General features: G+C 42.3%; 2 protein-coding genes across 2 annotated transcripts; both read left to right on the top strand.

The window, feature by feature from the left end:
- Positions 1 to 83: 83 nt before the first annotated feature.
- Positions 84 to 5,432, top strand: LOC147219044 (pyroglutamyl-peptidase 1-like). The gene is made up of 6 exons (XM_086171982.1): positions 84 to 256; positions 2,007 to 2,126; positions 2,534 to 2,586; positions 3,007 to 3,123; positions 3,276 to 3,508; positions 4,307 to 5,432. Exons 2-6 carry the CDS (start codon positions 2,093 to 2,095, stop codon positions 4,494 to 4,496), a joined length of 627 nt encoding a protein of 208 aa, XP_086028108.1. The 5' UTR covers positions 84 to 256; positions 2,007 to 2,092; the 3' UTR covers positions 4,497 to 5,432.
- Positions 5,433 to 6,948: 1,516 nt separating this feature from the next.
- Positions 6,949 to 21,064, top strand: LOC147219043 (regulator of nonsense transcripts 1-like). Its single transcript, XM_086172353.1, has 24 exons — positions 6,949 to 7,308; positions 7,815 to 7,951; positions 8,446 to 8,535; positions 8,816 to 8,983; positions 9,083 to 9,263; positions 9,406 to 9,567; positions 10,417 to 10,501; positions 10,596 to 10,694; positions 11,262 to 11,370; positions 11,781 to 11,940; positions 12,109 to 12,227; positions 12,454 to 12,618; positions 12,835 to 12,949; positions 13,526 to 13,669; positions 14,233 to 14,446; positions 15,347 to 15,464; positions 15,583 to 15,739; positions 15,987 to 16,129; positions 16,224 to 16,398; positions 16,527 to 16,608; positions 16,976 to 17,137; positions 17,612 to 17,871; positions 18,075 to 18,194; positions 18,283 to 21,064. Exons 1-23 carry the CDS (start codon positions 7,138 to 7,140, stop codon positions 18,189 to 18,191), a joined length of 3,333 nt encoding a protein of 1,110 aa, XP_086028479.1. The 5' UTR covers positions 6,949 to 7,137; the 3' UTR covers positions 18,192 to 18,194; positions 18,283 to 21,064.
- The last annotated feature ends 68 nt before the right edge of the window (positions 21,065 to 21,132 follow it).

Here is a 21,132-nt window from a genome sequence, read left to right as displayed (position 1 = left end):
ATTTGAATAAGGGGCAGAGCCAGTCCCCATCGCCATGGAGACCGTCGGTAAACTACAAACAGTGCAATGCATTGTGGTTTGATGTCATAGCACGAAAAAGCTCAGGGTCGCCAAAAGAGAGGCTGGGCGGGGAAGGTGTAAGAGGCGAAGGCCGAGGAGAGGAGGAAAGGAGGAACGGGCTTTTACTGAAATATCTTTCCGGCCCTGGCAGCTGGAAAAAAAAAAACAAAACAAAACAAAAAGTAGACTTGCAGAGGTGAGTCAGTTTGAGAGAATTCTGTATTCGATTGTTCAAAACAAGGACAGAAAAGTCAAATTCTGCGAGGTGAAGTAGGGTAATGGTCATGTAACCAGATAACTGTTTTTTGTTGTTGTTTTTTTTAACATATGTTTATATGTTTCAACACTATTTACAAATAAAGCGACCGCGGCACCTCTAGTCCCCCGGCTCGATGGTGACATTCACGCCTTTCCAACTGCAGGGATGTGGAATGAGGTGTCACGTTAAGGGCCAGGAAAGTGCACCGAAAGTATCACAAGGGAAAAATGGGCAACAACAGAACAAGGATTCCACATGTGCACAGCAAAAGTGAACGTGGGGTGAGGCGACACTTGTTGAACAGCCCTGGCGCCATTTAGAAACTTAACGAAGAATCTATCAATCCAGAGCAAGGATTCAAATCCTCTATTCAAATTTTATTCACTGAATCGACTCTCTTCTGTTGATGGAACGGGGGACATTTCTTCAGACTTGAAGTGAATCTGTCTTTCCTCGTAACCCGGACCAAACTCAGGGCTCTGGTACTTTCATTCCCGCAGCCGGTCAAATAAAATAAGCACTGAGTCCAGACAGGCCTGCGGAAACTACAGCAGGATATTGTTATTCTGCCCGTGGACAGTGACGACAGTCAGACGACCGTCTGCATCAGTACCATCCAGCAGAAAGGGCATCGTTAGTTTCCATAGCAACACTGACATAGCAAGTGACGCAGGAGACGCGGAGGGAGGTGAATGGGTTGAGGGAGGATAGGGATTCTGTGAAGCCACCGACCGCAGTGCAGGTTGCGTAGGTGGGCGGGCGGAGGTGTAACTGAGTGTGTGCGTGAGAGCGAGAGTGCGAGCACAGAGGGAAGCGGCTCGAAGGCATGAATCAATGTTGATTTTGTAACACGAACAAACAAATCTTAAATCTGCCATACTTGGCGGAGTAAATTCTCCTCTCTCCGTGCCACTCCGGAGCCATGTCGAGTGCAGTGTCCAAAGTGTGTGAGTCATTTTTGCAACACAGGGGTGTGGACCGCAGTGTACACCAGGAACTGGGGGAGAAAAAAGGGCCATTGCTATAAGACGATATTAGATTAGCTCTGGCTTCTTGACGACAAGCCGAGGTCTGTCCTCCCAAACTCAGGTAATGAAGTACGCAGAGGTTGCTCAAGCGCTCCAGAGAAGTGTCCTTTGACACGAAGTCCCTCGGGAGAGACTATTCGGGCCCGTGTGTTTTCACCAACGCCCTGCGTCACACTCACACTGCTTTGCATTCACACCTGGAGGCTGCTCGGTAAAACCACTGGAACAGCTGGATGAGAGTAAATCGACACTCCCGGGGAGGCTTCGGCTTGGAGGGAGGGAGGAGTTTTACTTGTTTTGTTTTTTTTTGGTGTTTTAATTCACTTTAATGGCTCAGCCATCGGGGCAGTGGTCCCACGACCGTTATCTGTGAGTGCCGTGCAGATGTCTGGTGTTCATTTTCCCTGCACATCTGGCTCGAGTTACAATCCGCTGCATTACAGGCCTCGGATCAAAAGGATATGCTCTTGTTTTCTTTCGGCCACATACAAGACGGTTGAAGTGAATCCTGGTCCGCGGGTCTTTCTCAGCACATTTCTGTCACTCCTGGGTGTTTCTGGTGCTTTATTGGCGGGGTGAGCTGGTGCGGATGGTTGCATGCCAGGCCAGTAGATGGCAATAAAGTACACTTTGGTTTCTGTGTCTTATTTCCTTCCAAGTCCGAGCCAGATGACCGGGACAGCCCGTGAAGACAACCCAGTAAAACCTGTGGGTGGAAATTATCCCGTAATAATGACAATCTGAGATGATGACCAATAAGAAGAGAGTCATAGTGACAGGTGAGTGATTTTATTTAAAATGGGAATAGATTTGTCTGAACTGCTTAGTTGTGGGTTGGTGTTCTGCTGACTTTACTGTAATATTGGTGTTATACACGTGTCATGACCATATCTTTATTCTAAGGAGTTGCAAGGGCTAGGGAAATTGAAATTGAAAACAGAAAGCACCTAAATGACTGTACATATAAACTTTCAAGCTGTGTACAAAAAATGGTGGGACTTTTATCTTCAAAAATTAATGTTTAACTCAATGAAAACCTTTAGACTTGAGTGAGTTAGTCCTCATGATTGACATTTTATTTTTTTACATATTCCTCTTATCACCAGTGTTTCAGATAAGCATCCTCACTCTCCTCCGGTATCTCTATGGTGTGTCATTTCATCGTGCCAGTCTGTTTGCTTCGTAGGGTTCGAGCCATTCGGAGAGCATGCGGTGAACTCCAGCTGGGTGGCTGTTCAGGTAATCAGTAATAGAACTGTCCATTTGAAATAAAGGAACTAGTGTGTTTTTTTTTTTTTTTTTGTCTTTTCCCGGATGCAGTTTGATTTTTTTTCAGCTGCCTCGCTGAACATCCTAGTGCCCCTAACAGGTGATAAGTTAATATATAATAATTTTACACCTTTTAGAATGGCTTCTCAGGTACCAAAGAAGTTATTGGTTGCGCAGAAACGACTGAGATGTCACCTGAAAAGTTCCCATTGTTGAATAAGAAAACAAGTGAAAATGATCCGAAATGTAATTTTTTTTTGTGACATTATTACACCAGCACCAGCATTATAAACTCAATGACACATGTTGAAAGGTACATTATTACTCAAAGCCTTTTTTTCCTGAGGGCCAGCCTGTTTTCAGCACACTTCGCATTTGTTGTGCTCGCAGGAACTAGAGCGCTTAGGACTGGGTGAGGCAGTCGATCTTTATGTGTGTGAGGTGCCTGTTGAATACCAGGCTGTTCAGACTCTACTACCATCGCTATGGAAACAGCACCAGCCACAGGTCAGCAAGGACACTTACAAAACGAAACACACGTTTTCTGTTTGCAGTTGCGAAATGTTGCTAAACCTCGACAACAAGACAACAATCAACTGCCAAAGCGACTAACCTCGACCCGCTCCATGCATCTATGTCTTTTTGGGCTGTGTGAGCAGTTGGTCGTGCACGTTGGTGTCTCCGGATTGGCCACCACAGTCACTTTGGAGCAATGTGGCCACAATAAGGGCTACAAACGCCTGGACAACTGCTGCTTCCACCCGGCCTCCGAATGCTGCATGGAGAGCGGCCCAGACTGCATAAACTCGGTCCTGGACATGGAGGCAGTCTGCAAACGGGTCAGCGACTCGGGCGTGGGGGTCGCCGTGTCAGTGTCGACAGACGCGGGACGGTGAGTGATGTTGGCAAAACAAACTTGGGCCTTTTTTTCACGGCCGTCATTTGACCCGGTCACTCTAAGCAAAGCACAGACGTTCCTAATAGAATTAACAATGGCCTTGTTGTATATGTTGTGCATAATGCCAGGAACCTGAGACCGGAATAGATGAGTGGAATTCTGCCAACATTCATTATATTTACATGTCAAAAGGTCACCCAGATATCTAATCATTGTGCCTCGCCTTACTTTAAGATCTCTCCCAAATGACAACAATAGGAATAATACTGAAAAAAAGCAAAATACGCCACTGTTGTTTTGGATCAGGAAAATGCATTGTTGAAACAGAATGGGTAAATAATAGCCTGTTTCCTATCCATAAGCACAATATAGACGGAATACTCACAGCACCACAAATATAGCAGTTTATTCTAAACGTTCACAAAATATGTTACATAGAGGCCTGTCCATATTGTGATAATGAAAGATATTTGCTTTACGATCTGCTCACATCATAGATGTAAGTGAACTCTGACAGATTCCACTCATCGCTGTCTTGCGAAAACTCAGTGCAGTGTATCTGTATAGTGTATATATACAGGTACATTTATATGTGTGCTTATAAAGTAAGTTACCGAGTACGTAGAATAATTAACTTCATTTAGAGGACTTTTGCAAATGCAACTACACATTGCTGGCTCACATCCAATCTCAATTGGATTACTTCGATTTTTTGCCCCTCTGGCGTCTGTTTGATAACGCAGAAATGGAATGATAAGCCTTTATGCGTGCTCATTTTCACCTCACTCCTAGGTATCTGTGTGACTACACCTACTACTCGTCTCTGTACCTGGGTCAGGGTCGCGCCGCCTTCATCCACGTGCCTCCACTAGGAAAACCCTACAGCAGCCAGGAGCTCGGCAGAGCCCTTCAAGCTGTCGTACAGGAGATGCTGAAACTGCTGGAGCGGGAAAAAAACAAGCAAGGAGAGGAAACCATCTGACAAGTACACAAATGTCTACTAATAACTTCTGAGAAAGCCTGTTCGGTTAATTGACCAAGTGGACCACCGGTTCGCCGAGTTTTGTTGAAGTGATTACAAAACATTGTATAATGAGGTTGTGAGATAACAGCAAGTCAAGTTTCACGTTTTTTTTTTTTTTTGTTTTCATCACCTAGAATGGAAAAATAAGCGTGTCTTAAATGGTCGCTTTTGACAGTAGTATCGGGTGCCGTCTACCAAAGCCTTGAAGTCCAGTGTGTTTGTTTATAATTGTAATTTTCATTTCAGCCAAAAGAGTGACACAATGCTGATGTTCAAGACAAGAAAGCATACATTTTTCATTTTGTCTCTGCTCAACTAGCACCAACTGTGTATAAAAATGTCTAATTTTCTCTCATTTGATATATAATAACCTAAGGGTTTTGTAACAAGGACAGACCCCTATTTTATTCAAGGATGAAATCATTTTGTCACATCTAGTGACCTCTGGTCTGCCACTCTGTAAACATGAAAACTGTGAGATTAGATACTAACACATTTTAATGCTTCTCATTGGAAAAGGTTGTTTCACTGTATTAGCATTTTTTTTTTTTTTTATAAAAAAAAGGATAGCCACTCTCAATTTAGGTTCTTGTGACAAGCTTATTTTACAGTTGCACTTTGAAAATGCAAATTGCAGCCATTTGTGACTGTCCTGCTTCTGCTTCCGCCAGTTCCGTGTGTTATGTCATTTCCTATTCGCTGTTTGTTTTGCACTTCAGGAATACCTAGATATGAGCAATTCATATGTGAAAACTCCACCTCTAAAATTATCTATTGTCTCAGGGAGAACACTGCACTTGCAATAGGTGTATAAGCCGATAACATCTGTCCAGTGGGTGCATTTGTACGGCAAATTCTTCTCAAAACTGTGATAATAAAACACCTCCCCTTTCATATTTTGTCCCAGTACACAGTTATTTTTCTACCTTGTGTCAATGTGTGTAAATGGACTATGCAAAAAATTATAAATAATAACAAAATAACAAAATGATATACTACGGAAAAAAAATCGATCATATTCACTTCAAATTTTGCAACTGATGTGTATGTATTTAACATTTTTAAAAATGTTTTGGCTTTATTTATGTCCACGTTTTCATTTGGCAAAACTATTTTCGACTGAATGATTGTAGGACTGTAAGCATCGAATAAGGGAGCCAGATCACCATTCAGTCATGAGACACGTCTTGGCTGCTTGACTCTGTCTGACTTCTCACACAGAAACAAAAATGTGAAGACACAGAAGACAGAGGTTTTCCCCTCTTAAATTAATTTTATTTTGAAAGGCATGCAGGTTTTAAGTGCTCAGCTTGCTTTGTGTCATCCGCACAGGACGCAGGTCACATGATCTTTGTCTCATGGCACATTCATAATGGCTTACAGTACTGGCGGGATGCTTTTTACAATTGATTTCTTGGCACCGTGCGGATTCTTCACAGATCTGAGGAAATTCTTAGGATCTAACCAATAAGAGTAAGGCATTGTATTAACACAATGTGGCATAACCTTAAAATCAATTATGGCTTGTAAAGCCGCACCAAAGAGTTTTAATGATAAAGAGCAGCAGAAATCTGAACCTTCAAGGCCTTTATTTATCCGACATCCCAAAGCAACAAATTGTTTGTACATGGCCCCCAAACTTTGTGAAAATAAGAAAATAATTGTGTTACCTTGGATTCAAAAGAAATTTCAGACCTTCACTTGCAAAGCTTCCCAGAGGGTCAAGAAAAGTAAAACATAAGTCCTGCAGGTAACGACAGCAACAAACATAAGCTCAATCTAAGGAGAACATGTCATGACTTCTTTTCTCTAACGTTGACATCGTCAACTTTACCGGCTTCTCCTTTATGACATCACATCCTCACCTTCCACAGTTCGGTACAAACTCTCCCAACAAACCCTATCCGCCGCCACTGCGGCTCACAAACACTCACACAGATGTTGCGTGCAACTTCCCCTGTGTGACGTCATTGCTTTCCTTCCTCCTCTTTGTGACATCACAGGTTCTCCTGTCGGACTGCAAGCACGGCATCCCCTTTCATAGTGCTTTGCCTCACAAAACGCGGATTTATGGTAAGACTATATCGCTCTCTTATAATGTGGACATACACAATAGATCCACTTTCTGCGCTGACAGCAGCATAACGACATTTTTTTGACTGAGTCCTTATGTAAGCTAATTGAATTATACCTTAATAGAATTTTACAATGTGGAAAAATGCTACATGTGTTTTCAAAATCTCTTTGGTAGAATTTATAGTCCTAGCTGAAATAACCTCATGATTTTTAACAAGGGGGCATTAGCAGCAATAATGTGTCCCAGTTCCTTTCCCTCGTGTCTCCTTGTCTCCTTCCCTTCTCCTGCGTCCTCGAGGTAGGACGCAAGTAATAGCGAGAGAGGGGAGGGAACGAGTGGGCGAGAAGCCGAATGGAACGCAGCCAAAGCCGAGGCTCCCTGTATCTCTTCCACACCACCAGTGTTTTGTCATTTTCTCATCTTTACTCTGTGCCCCTTTATTTATTTTTGTCTTCATCATCAACGGTTAGGGGTTTATTTTGTCGGACACAGCTATAGTACCGTTGATAACACGACGAAACGATGAGTGTCGAGGCGTACGGGCCGAGCTCGCAGACTCTAACGTTCCTGGACACCGAGGAAGCCGAGCTGCTGGGAGCGGACACCCAGGGCTCCGAGTACGACTTCACCGATTTTACCCTGCCGAGCCAGACACAGACCCAAGGCCAAACCCAGAGTCAGCTAGACAGCCAGGTTCGTGGCTTTACGCGTTCGCACTTGTTGTCAGAATGCTGTGAATTTGCTAACGTTAGCCTACAACATCAATGGGCAAGTTACCCCCGGTTAGCATGAATGACGCCTTCCATCTGTCACCATGCTTTATCCCGCTAATTGGCTAGCGTGCTAGCAAACTAGCTAACAGAGTTAGCAGACTAGCACAGCTAACCAAGTCAAAGCTTTGGGAATTAATTACTAAATGAGCAAGAGTCGTCGAGATTTGACAGTTTTTCCGAGCGGCCACGGTGCCCTACTATTTTATTCTAGCTCTTGAATGTATCAATACTTTATTCGTAACCGACAGCAGCATTTGCATAGGACAGTAAAACAATTAATACTAGTTATATAAACACTGAGCATAGTAATTGATTGGGGCCCGATAATCGATTGTCTCCGATTGTTAATAGTTACGTCAAAGGACTAGCTACTTCAGCGTTTTTTTAAATCGTTATTTTACTCGTTAATTTACATTTGCCCCTCAGGTAAATGGTCCAGGAGGGGTGCTTCAGAATGGAGACGACCCTGTTGTTAAAGCCAGTCAATTACTGGCGGAGCTGAACTTTGAGGAGGATGAGGAGGACACCTACTACACCAAGGATCTTCCTATCCACGCCTGCAGGTAAAGGACATGCAAAATAAGAGATATTGAAAAGCATTTGGCATCATCAATGAACGTTTTCCTTGTTATTAGTCTCTGATTCTGGATAAGCATATATGATATGTGAGGACGAACACGAAAGAAATCCTGACCTCATAAAAATGGGAGGGCATTATCAGTTTAAACCCAAATTTAAAGCGTTCTTTCTCTTTCTTTACATTACATTTACAATACAGTCATTTGGCAGACGCTTTTATCCAAAGCAACTTACAAGAAGTGCAATTCAGTCACTGAAGATCCGAAGTACCAGTAGTCGGTAGATAGAAGTGACCAGTCAACCAAATAGCTATCTCAGAACCATTTCTCCCTCGTGCCAACAAAAGATTCGTCCTTCAAAACAATATCCATTCCTCAGACATTTTTTTGATCATATGATTTCTTTTCAATGATGTCACTCTTTGAGTAATGATATTTTGTACCAGGTTAGATTTTGACTTGACTCTTCTTTATTTTAGTTATTGTGGGATTCATGATCCAGCCTGTGTGGTGTATTGCAACACTAGCAAGAAGTGGTTTTGTAATGGCCGTGGAAACACATCTGGGAGGTAAGAACACTCCTTGTAAAGGTGCTCATATACACATGGAAAAATAAAATACATCACTACATGAATAATAGTTGATAACCAATTTGTGTTTTTTTGTGTCATTTTGTATTTGTGGAATGTTTTGCAGTCATGTTTTTCATTTGAGTTTGATACAACATAATTATACCCTTGGGGAAGGGATGGATGAAACAATAGAAGATATACCTCAATTGTTCACAGATTTATAGTGCTCTTCATTACATCCAGCTGGTGCATTAATTGTTCTCCTCTTAACTTTCAGCCACATTGTAAACCACCTGGTGAGAGCAAAGTCCAAGGAGGTGACCTTGCATAAAGATGGGCCTCTGGGGGAAACCGTGCTTGAGTGCTATAACTGTGGCTGTCGTAATGTCTTCCTGCTGGGCTTCATCCCAGCAAAAGCAGACTCTGTTGTGGTGTTACTGTGCAGGTGAGTGTTTTTTCTTATGCAGTTGACACCTGGTGTAGAGGCGGATTTTGAAAACTTCCACAAGTGGAATCTTACGTTTTTGCTTTGTTGCTCCTGCAGGCAACCATGTGCCAGTCAGAGCAGTTTGAAAGACATCAACTGGGACAGCTCACAGTGGCAGCCTCTCATTCAGGACCGCTGCTTCCTGTCCTGGCTGGTCAAAATCCCCTCAGAGCAGGAGCAGCTCAGGGCCCGCCAGATCGCTGCCCAGCAGATCAACAAGCTTGAAGAACTCTGGAAGGTACAGCATAACTGTTTTTGCATTCAAAATACAATACGGTTGTGACCATGTCGGCAACGGTCATAGTGGGTTGGTCAGTGCAGGTACTTGTTACACACAAAGTGATTAATGCATTTGTCTTTTTGTGTTAATTTTTGTGCAGGAAAATCCTACTGCAACCTTGGAAGACCTGGAGAAGCCAGGCGTTGATGAAGAGCCCCAACATGTTCTGCTTCGCTATGAGGATGCCTACCAGTACCAGAACATTTTTGGGCCTCTTGTAAAGCTGGAAGCTGATTATGACAAGAAGCTTAAAGAATCTCAGGTCTTTAATTTAAGGGAAAAAAAACTCAGATCTTAATTTTCTACAGAAATCCTTAATTATACAGTAATAGAGATGTTAATTTTTCTGACACTAATGCAAGCTCTCATTTAATGTTATATTTAATAGTGGGAACATTGAAGTAATGGTACACACAAATTTTTTTTTGTACTGTTTCTTTCAGAATGTCTGTGTATAGCATGGAGCTTTTTTTAATGTAGTCACGGCACATGTGGAACTTAGTTTAAACAACCCCCCAGCAACTTTCGTAGAGCAACAGATGTTTTTTTAGTTTTCCTCACTAAGCATTAGAAGACAGAGATAAATCATAACTTTAAGCTTCTCTTGTATCCTTTAAGTATTCCATTTGGGAATATTGTGGTTTCTAAATTTTTATGGCGACGCACAAAAGCAGGGATCAAATGAAACCCATATGTCAGATACAAACTACAGGAAATAACAGTGGCTCACAAACCGAGCTACTCATAACATTTAAGCTACCCCCCTCTTAACTTTATAGTCAGAGAAAATAATAACAAACATCTTATCTGTTGTCAGGAACATGGGTAAACACATGTTGGGAGCAATGAACTTCCACTGCAATTTTCCTTCCTGTCCATTGTTTCACAAGTATACTGTTTTTTTTTTGTTTGTTTTTTCTGATTGCTAAGCCTTAACGGATACAAATTTTTTCAATTAGTATGCTGCGCTAAAACAGCAAACTCGGTATATCCAACATACAAACTTAGCTGTAAAAATTGTGTTAATCCCCTAGAAGTAAGTTCCTCTCCTTTCTGTTTTTTTGTTTTTCTACGATTTGAATCACATTTTAAAATGATCTATTTTTTGCAGACTCAAGATAACATTACCGTCAGGTGGGACTTGGGCTTGAACAAAAAGAGAATCGCCTATTTCACCCTTCCCAAGACAGACTCGGGTATTTGTCATTTGACTTCTTGTTTCACACTGATGATGCACAATATTGCTTATTAAGCATAATTGTATTTTTTTTGTCCCTTTTTTTCCCCTAGACATGCGACTGATGCAAGGAGATGAAATATGCCTGCGGTACAAGGGAGACCTGGCACCTCCGTGGAAAGGCATTGGCCACGTCATCAAAGTCCCTGATAGTATCCTTTGTCTTTTCAGAAGACCAAATATTCATCAGATTGTTGAAGGAAACATTTATTTATTTATTTTCCTAAATTTATTTTGCATGACACTCATGTGCTGTCAGCAAAATATTGACCTTTACTAGCATCTAGTGGTAGACGTTGGTAGCTACAAAAACATTTTTGGTCTTCAGATCTCTCCCAGTCCTCAGCTGCTTTTCAAAACAAATTATTTATAGATTTGCTCATACAGTTTACCATGTGCTAGTTCCCTTACTTAGTAATGTGTGACTTGATGGTAGGTGTGGTCTCTTTGTTGTTTTATCAAAATAATGTTTTGAAATGCTAAGTGTGTTAAGTATCAATGATTGAATAATTACTGTTTTTCACTGCACAAAATCAAGTAGTGTCTCCTGACATCTTCAAAGATGAATTACTTCAAAGATGAATTACAATAAATGATAATATTATCCTTGAAGTCTGTATTAAATAAAGCACCTCTGAGACTGGCCAGATTGCTAAAGGAGAACCATTTCTTTGATCCACAAGAACGGGCTGTCCAGTTTCCTTGATTCCCTGCAACAGACTATGGTGATGAGATTGCTATTGAGCTACGGAGTAGTGCGGGGGCGCCAGTGGAGATCCCACACAACTTTCAGGTTGACTTTGTCTGGAAATCTACTTCATTTGACAGGTATTCACACTTCTTCAGAATGTCTTATCGCTAGTCTTCATATCTGCCAGTTATGTAAAAAAGGAACAAAAAACCCAAAGAAACCTGTATTTAAGTCCTAACCCATTTTTTGATCTGTAAATATATTTGTTATTGACTTAGTCATTCATTAACTTAAAAGGGGGCTGCAGTATAATGACATGGCCATATATTTATTCTTAAACAATCGTGTGCGCATATTCCATGCAGTCAAAATTTGTTTTTGAGATTTGACGAGAGTGCACGTCACCGATTGATTCCATTGTCACAACATATTGACTACCGGTTGTATTTTTAACTTTTGTATTTGTGTGATAATGCTTACAGTCAACATTAACACAAGCGGACATTTTAATCGAACCATGTCTCACTATTCCAAACTCATTATTAAGGATGCAGAGTGCGCTGAAGACGTTTGCTGTGGATGAGACATCAGTGTCTGGTTACATCTACCACAAGTTGCTGGGACATGAGGTGGAGGATGTGGTCATCAAGTGCCAACTGCCCAAACGTTTCACTGCCCAAGGACTACCTGACCTCAACCACTCCCAGGTAAAGTAGTAGGAAGAAGCTAATACTGCTCTCTACTGTTAAACCTTATTAAAACCTACTGTATGTCTGTACAACACCAAAACTACAACCAAAAACCCAATAATCAGATCTTAACTTTTGAATACACATTCTTAACTGTTAGAAAGATGAGTGTTTTTTTTTACACAGGTGTATGCAGTGAAAACGGTGCTGCAGCGTCCGCTTAGTCTCATCCAGGGTCCCCCTGGCACAGGGAAGACTGTGACCTCAGCCACCATTGTGTATCACCTAGCCAGACAGGGCAATGGGTGAGAGTTTTTTCCTAATTGATTTATTCATTTGTCTTCATATTGTATGTTTTACTGGTGCATTTTTTTAAAGTCTTGGTCAAGCATTTTAAATTCAGCTTTATTTATATTTTAGTGAAATACTTTATAAACATTTTTTCATCAATGTTTTTCTATCCATTGTTGAAGGGAAGCTTGCCCTTTTTTTTTTTCTCTTAAAACTTAACTCTAACTTTTGTCCCTCTAGACCAGTGCTCGTGTGTGCGCCTAGTAACATTGCTGTTGACCAGCTGACAGAGAATATCCACCAAACTGGCCTTAAAGTTGTGAGGCTGTGTGCTAAGAGCAGGGAGGCTATTGACTCACCAGTGTCCTTCCTAGCTCTGCACAACCAGACACGCAACATGGACAGGTATATAATTCCGGCGAGAATTATTTCTTTTTAAGATTGCTTTTGGAGAACAATTTTAAGGTGTTTGTTTATTTCTACAACTAAGCAGTGATAGCACATATGCATTTTTACAGTTTCACAAAAATACTAATAAGTAATTTGGTTAGATTCTTTTTGATGCTGAGGTTATTACACGTCAGTGAATTCTTACTCTGTGGGAATGATCTATGCCCACAGTATGCCAGAGCTTCAGAAGCTTCAACAACTAAAGGATGAGACTGGAGAGCTTTCCTCATCAGATGAAAAACGCTACAGGGCTCTGCGACGTACTGCTGAGAGAGAGCTGCTTATGGTATGAAGTCTTTTCCAACTGAAATGCGTTTTTTTTTCCCCTGACAGTCCAGACTTGGCAAGTAGATGCTTGGCCTTAGTCAGATAGTCCGATAGGAATGATACAAAAATAAAAAAAATTACCCAAGCTGTTTATTGGCTCATATATTTCCATGGACTTTTTTTTTACATTTTTAGACGTTATTCAATATCATCATAATGATTGGAATTAGTTCAGCTGCATGTCGTAATGATCTCATTTGTTACCGCAGTCCTTTTCGCATCCTGGGAAACATTTGTGTTGACACTGCTAAAAGAATGGCTACTAAGTGGCCCATCTCAGTCGGTCTTATGTTTGTTCAAGCTTGCACTGTTCACTTAGAATCATCACCCAGGATGCATGTTGGCATCGGGTCTTAACAGGTGCTAATATAGAAAGGATATTAAACCCCCCCAATGATTTCTTTCACTAAATTATTCAAATGCACTGGAAATAGACCATGTCCCCAAAAAGTGTATTAATGGAGAGAGAGGTTTAATCATAATATTATTAATGATACCTCACAGCATGTAAATGCATCTGCTTTGTCTTTTCCAGAATGCCGACGTGATCTGCTGCACCTGTGTTGGGGCGGGAGACCCTCGTCTGGCAAAGATGCAGTTCAGATCCATCCTGATTGACGAGAGCACCCAGGCCACTGAGCCAGAGTGCATGGTACCTGTCGTCCTGGGGGCTAAGCAGGTAACAGCTCCATAATAGCCATGCGATATAAACAATGAGTCAAGCATATTTTTTGATGCATGCATTCATCAATTGCAATTGTACTTCCTACTTTATCGGTGAATTTCAATGTCCTCCTGAATTCTTATATGCATACTAACAACATACAGTATTAGTTTTCAAATATAATCACTTTCAGTGAATTTTAAATGTCCACATTAAGTAAACACACATCTTTTATTCTCTCGCATCATAAGTTCATGGTGCTCAGCAGACCCTGATAAAACTCTTTCTAACTCTTTCCAGTCTCAATAAATTCTTTTCCACTTAATCAAAGTTTAAGTATTATTTAAGCTCAGTTAAGGGACTATCTGCCACTAATATGGCACATCAATCTTCACATTCAGCTAGAGAAAAATGTCTCATCTTAGAATTACTTTAATGATTTATATAAATTGGAGGTAAATGCTTGGTGTTTATTTTCAAAATGCTTCTTAATCTTTCACAGGATTTATTGTGATGAAAAAGCATTTTCTGTCTGGATGATTTGCTGGTTCATTTTGTAATGCTGCTTTTCTTTGTAGTTAATTCTGGTGGGTGACCACTGCCAGCTGGGCCCGGTGGTAATGTGTAAGAAGGCAGCTAAAGCCGGCCTTTCCCAGTCTCTGTTCGAGCGTCTGGTAGTTTTGGGGATTCGGCCAATCCGTCTGCAGGTCCAGTACCGCATGCATCCGGCCCTCAGTGCCTTCCCCTCCAACATCTTCTACGAGGGCTCTCTGCAGAATGGAGTCACTGCAGGTGAGACCACAGCATCAGATGTGAATAACAATTATTAATTTTTGTCTTAAGCCTTCTATATACCTGCTCAGGCCTCCGCCGTGTTACCCTTTGTCAGCAGTGAACTCCCATATAGAAACCTCTGTGTGAATTGACTATCACTGGCTGGTTGAATATTACACAGCTGAAATTGACATCATGTCATTTGACAGATGTCAAACTGTCAATGACAATGGCATTTTCTGTCGGGTTGGCAAGTGGATTAAAGAGAAGGTCAAATTTCAGCCCGCAACAAAAATTCTGTTATCAGACCATGCAAACTCCCCACAAGCATAATTGTTAATGAGACATCGCATCTATTTAGAGTCTGTGGTGGTAAATAGCGGGGTCAAAATAAAAATAAGAAATTAAAACATTTCTTACATGTGTAGACCCTGCAAGTTTCATAACATACAGTGCAGTTAACAAATATTCAAAAACTGTAATGCAATTCATATTAAAAGGCAAATCTTGAGAAAATGAATGCTATGTCAATTTTTAATCTGTGCTGCTTTGATCAAATGAGATATATCACTTTTATGTGTTAATCTTAATGTCGCAAAATGTTTATATTGTATAGTGTAGCTAAATTGTGTGAAAACTATTGATTGTCTGTGGTCACAATTATCAGCCTCAAAGGCAACAAGATTTTATCACAGTTATTTACATATATTGTGAAAGTGAAATAAGTGAAAAGTCCGTGACCACAGCACACCAAACTGACTGAGTAATGAAGCTTTTACACATCAGCAACAGCAGCAATGCAGATGCATAGATACACAGCAACCAAGCACATCTAAGTCGATTTAATTCTCCTTTTCTGTGTACCTTGCTTGACAGCCACAGCCATCATGAATCACATTCTTTTGTTTACCCCCGTAGGAGACCGGGTGAAGAAGGGCTTTGACTTCCAGTGGCCGCAGCCTGACAAGCCAATGTTCTTCTATGTCACTCAAGGCCAAGAGGAAATTGCCAGCTCTGGAACATCCTATCTGAACAGGTCTCAACTCCCTTGACCTTATTCTATGCAAATCCATCTTTTTATATATTTAACTATATTCATACAGTTTTTAGTTAATGCATAATCAACTATTGAGGATGGGTTTTTGTTCATGCAGAACTGAGGCTGCTAACGTGGAGAAAATAACCACGAGGCTGCTCAAAGCTGGAGCAAAGCCTGATCAGATTGGCATCATCACCCCATATGAGGGCCAGAGGTCTTACCTGGTCCAGTACATGCAGTTCAGCGGCTCCCTTCACACCAAACTGTACCAGGTAAAGGACTCGATATCTAAATATCGAATATATTCTCAATGTGTCTCCATCCATTTGGAGACCATATGTGGATGTTCAATTTCAGAATTTGTATGTTATAAATATAGAAAGCTGGTATCAACTCACATGTCTGTCATCTCTGACACAGTGAAAAGCAGCAGGTGTGCAACATGACATTTGGAACAGCACGTCAGGCTAAAATCTTAGTGCTTTCTCCCTTTTAAATGCTAGTCCTTTCCTCTTGTAGGAGGTGGAGATCGCCAGTGTTGATGCCTTCCAGGGAAGAGAGAAAGACTTCATCATCCTTTCCTGTGTGAGGGCCAATGAGCACCAGGGCATTGGCTTTTTGAACGATCCCCGTCGTCTCAATGTGGCCCTTACCAGGGCGAGGTAACCACCCGTGACTGAGTTCTCATTACGTTCCTCATTATCATGAACTTTTAATCACAAAGCCATTAATAATTGTCGTGACTCTGTCCTCCAGGTATGGCGTGATCATTGTGGGAAATCCCAAAGCCTTGTCCAAGCAGCCTCTGTGGAACCACCTGCTGAATTACTACAAGGAGCAGAAGGTGCTTGTTGAAGGCCCCCTCAACAACCTGAGAGAGAGCCTCATGCAGTTCAGCAAGCCTCGCAAGCTGGTCAACACCATCAACCCTGTGAGTTGCTGCGCGCGCGCCTGGTTTTGCTTTTGTGCAAACAGATCGCTGTCTCGTGAGGGGGAATTTATTTCGTCCGCGTGCTTCCTATGAAAGTGACTAGTTCTATTTGTTGTGTGGTTTTGCAGGGAGGTCGGTTCATGAGCACGGCCATGTATGATGCCAGGGAGGCCCTCATTCCCGGGTCGGTGTACGATCGCAGCAGCAATGGTGAGGAGTTCCACACACAACAAGTGGTTTTTGAAAGAAACCAAGGATACGCTAAGCTTCGTTCTTTGGTATTTTCATGCCAGCCATTGCCATGGTTACACTGTGTGAAAGTAACAAGACAGAAACAGGGTGGAATCAATCGCTCACAGGAGGCAGAGAAAAACATGATCAGTGTAGGATTCTGGTGGAATGAAGATGTGGCAGAAAGTATCTGTCATCTTGAGACTATGGGTTATATATATTTTTTTAGATCATTCTCTGGTAATATAATGTATCAACCTGGGTTGTTATTGGGCGAATAGGATCTTCGCTTTCACCTGCAACACAGCAGTGGGCTCACAATGACCACAGAATTCTCGTTCTGCAGGACGCTCGTCCAGCATGTACTTCCAGACCCATGATCAGATTGGCATGATCGGCACAGGACCCAATCCCATGAACTCCATGAACATCCCTATCCCTTTCAACCTTGTGATGCCCCCCATACCTCCCCCGGGGTACATGGGCCAGGTGAACGGGCCCTCAGCAGGTGAGATTAACTGGCAGCTGCTTGAACCAGGTTATTGATTAAATCTGCTTCTGAAGCAGAAGCTGCTACGTAAGAAGTACGCCTTCTAAATCAATTAAGATACTAGTCAATGTGAACACACACACACACACACACACACATATACATATATTTATATATGTATATTATATATATATTATATATATTATATATATACATATATATATACACACACATATATACGTATATGTGTGTGTTTATATGTATACATAGATATGTTTGCATATATGTGTGTATGTATATATATACATATATACACACACACATATATACGTATATATGTGTGTATATATATTTATATACACACACACATATATGTTTGTGTGTCTGTGTATATATATATATATATATATATATATGAGAACATCTTTATATATCACAAAGGAAATTGTTGACCGCTGTGTCTAAAAGTTGTTCACCCCGCTGTTTCTCCAGGCCGCGGCAGTCTCAAAGGAAAGGCTGGCAGTGGTGGAGGTGGTGGTACTCGAGGCGGCCGCCAACGTAATCGCGGCAATATGGGGAACCACAGTGGCGGGAACGGAGGGCACCACGGAGGACCTATGGGTGTTAGCCAGGCCAGCCAGGACCTGGGCTCCCAGCCCTTCTCCCAGGGGCCGCTGACCCAGGGGTACATCAACATGAGTCAGCCGTCACAGATGAGTCAGCCGGGGCTCTCCCAGCCTGAGCTCTCCCAGGTTTGTCCACTCACACTCGTTGCTCCTTTCGCTCCTTCTATTTTTAGCGGCCATACTCTGCTTTGAGAGCCGCTTGCGCATATATTCCGAGGGTTTTGGAATTTTAAGTTGTGCACTTATTTTTGTCTGGAAGTTAATAAGGGAATGTCTAGTGGAATACTCAATTTTTTTCTCAGTGTTTTTTTTTTTTGTACCCATCATAGGACAGTTACCTCGGTGATGAGTTCAAGTCCCAGATCGATGTGGCGTTGTCCCAGGACTCCACCTACCAGGGGGAGCGGGCGTACCAACATGGTGTGACTGGACTGTCCCAGTACTAGACTGTAAGCAGGTCCTCTCTGGTATAAACTGAGTTTCAGAATGTTAAAATAACCAATGAAACTTTTCCTAAAACGCCACTTTATCCCGCAGGTTGCTGGAAAGGAACTAGGCCTGTGTCAAGCTTAGTTCATCGGTATTTTAATCTGGGTAATAACAAAAAAGAACAAACAAGAATACCCGTTTTCCACTGCTACAACCGAAGCACCACTGTGTGAAAGTAACAGGAGAGAGACCGTGAGAAAACCAACCAATCACAAGAGTGAGAGCAAAAATGGGGATAGAGCTGGACAGGAAGAGAGCGAGAGCAAGAGCGCGGGAGGCTGGAGGAGCGAAGGCACCGCTGCCCACGTGTGAAGACAAGATAAAGGGGAAAGCCGTCGTCTTCCTGAGCAGCACGGTTGGAGAGGCGCGACCTTCGACAGGTGGAGGACGGTGGCCTGGCCCGACTGATTCTGGAGGAGTAGGGGGGTGGGGAGGGACGACTCTGTCATCCGGTCCCTCACAACACAGCCCCCCCCCGGAACCCTCAGGGATCTCCAGGCTGGATGGTTGGAAATCTTGCTCCAAAAGCTGAGAAAGGTGGAGAAAAAGATGTCCTCCAAGCGAACGCAGCAGGATGTCTTCTGTGACTTGGAGAGAGAGAGAGAGAGAGAGAGAGAGCGTGAGAGAGGTGGAGGAGGGAGGAAGCAGAGGGGACACAACTCTGAAGCAGTTGACATGGCAACTTTTGAAAACTCAACGCTTGAATTAGAGGCTCAGCATTTGGTCACATCTATAAGAGTGTGAACACACGGTTTGGCTGTTTGAGTGAACTCTAAAGTGCTTGTGGTTGTTGTGCCTCAAAGAGATCAAATGATATTTGAGGAGCTGCAGATCCTTTCATTTTTTTTTTTTTTTTTTTGTCTTAGCTTTGAGTGGAAAGTTTTCACGGATGAAAAAAATAAGAGGCTGTTTTAATTGAGATGTTTTCAGTTTTTTTAATCTATTTTGCCAGCTTTCTTTGTAGGCAGGTCTTTCTCAAGGTGGTCTGCAGAGAACAAGTGGTGGAATTAGCTCTTAACAGTACAAAGGTAACAACAGAAACAAAAAAAAAGTTTTTCTGCAGCAGGTGAGTCAGTTTTGTTTTTGCTCTTGATATGATTTTAGTGTCGTAAGAGTGGAAAAATTAGAAGTTTGATCCACCATTCTTTTCTTTTTTTTTCACAAAAAAAAATGCATCTTTCCTGATTTCACTGCTGTCCCTAAGGAACGGGACAAGCTCATAGAATTAAGCTATTTATTTAGACCTAGAGTAAGTGGGCTGGTTCCCCCTCACTTCCCCCCCCCCCGACAACAACTGCCCAGAGGTCACGCCGTCGAGACGAAGCCGATGACGTGCCTGCGAGCAGTTTTCGAAAGCAGGGGACGTCACACCCGTCCCGAGTCAGACAGAAACAAACGGGGGCGTGGGCTCTCTAGTAAAGGCCCTCCGTCCCACAGCTAAAGGGGACCCAGAGACTGCCTGTTTCAGACTATGGTAAAAAAAAAAATGGCAACAAACCTTAAGTCGCTCAGGCTTAAACCAGGGATCGTGTCAGGGGCCTCTGCCCTGCAGCTGCAGCGGAACCCCTGCTTCTGTACCGTGCACGTCGTCGTGAGTTCCCCCTCCCCGCTTGTGACGTTTCCACTGAAGCTTATACAGTATCTTATTTTTTTCTTTCCGTGTAAATGAATCCTTTGCCTTTCACGTGTGACAATGGAACTCTTAGTCATCGTCATGATGTTAGTGTGGGTGTGTAGAAAGTAGCACCTTTTTCCCCTCACAAACCCTGAGGTAGTCGCCTTACAAGCCACATTTCTTGATTCTCCACAGAATGTCTAGTTCTGTATGAAATGAGCGCAACTGTTGAAACGAGCCGGGGTTTCTGCTCCATGATGTGAAACCTCCCTGTGCTGTCTCACAGCTCATTGACATTTTAAGGATACTAACACCTTTTATCTTTAAGAATCAGTTGGTTTTTTCTTGCATGTGATAACAAAACCGATAACTTTTTTTTTTGGGATGTTTTCTCCTTCTATTTATTGCTGTGATATTCTTTATTCAGCTTTTTGCCGGTTCGAATTCGGAAAAAAATAAATAAATATAGGAAGACCACGTGGTGATTGCCCTGTCAGTGATCTTGGAAAATAACATTTTTCTTCCTCAGGCCGTGTGTCGCATCATTGCTTTTTCATCCAGGAGCTCAATTATTTTCTCTAAATATAAACCTCGGACTAAAACAGACTGGCATAACGTTCAATAAAATGGAGATTCCAATTTCCGAGAGACTTGTTTACTTTTCATCACTGAACCTGTCTAGAGCGGCAGCTGATGCAGCTGTGGTAGTTAAGACACTAATCGCTGTAGTGATGAGAACCTCTTGTCTAACGTGCACAATCTGGTCACGGACGACACAATCTGCTATCAGATCAAATTAGTAGGGGCCGAGAAAATCCCGATGATTGAATATTGAGACCAACAACAGATTCCAGTAAACCCTTCTGGTATGTCTGCTGTGTATCCCAGACAGGACGGTGTGTTTCCACCACAGCAGGGAACACACACACACAGTCGCACAGGATGCCTGCTTCAATACACATTTGTAGTAACGCTGTGTGTAGAAGCCTACCCAAGTATGTTCTCCAGATGGCATAGAAACAACCATCAGGTCACTCATGACTTTCAGGATCAATTTAAAAGATCTCAAAGAGGTTATTAAACCTGTTCAGTAAAAATGAAACCTGTTTGCCGGAGAAGATTTGCAAATTTTCCATTTTGTTGCCCCGCTGCTGAACAGCAACGGAGACGACAGGATAAACAATGTCATTAAACCTGTCATCTCCTGACCCCCCCGCCTTCCCCTGACCTTGTTCTCCACCTGCCAAGCAGCCATCTGTGCCAACTGAAGGCAGCGTGGACAA

This window comes from Fistularia commersonii, chromosome 25 (assembly GCF_037954325.1).
Source record: "Fistularia commersonii isolate RoL2024-O1a breed Wild chromosome 25, RoL_Fcom_v1.0, whole genome shotgun sequence".
Classification (NCBI taxonomy): domain Eukaryota; kingdom Metazoa; phylum Chordata; class Actinopteri; order Syngnathiformes; family Fistulariidae; genus Fistularia; species Fistularia commersonii.
This window is presented reverse-complemented; position numbering and strand designations above follow the sequence as displayed.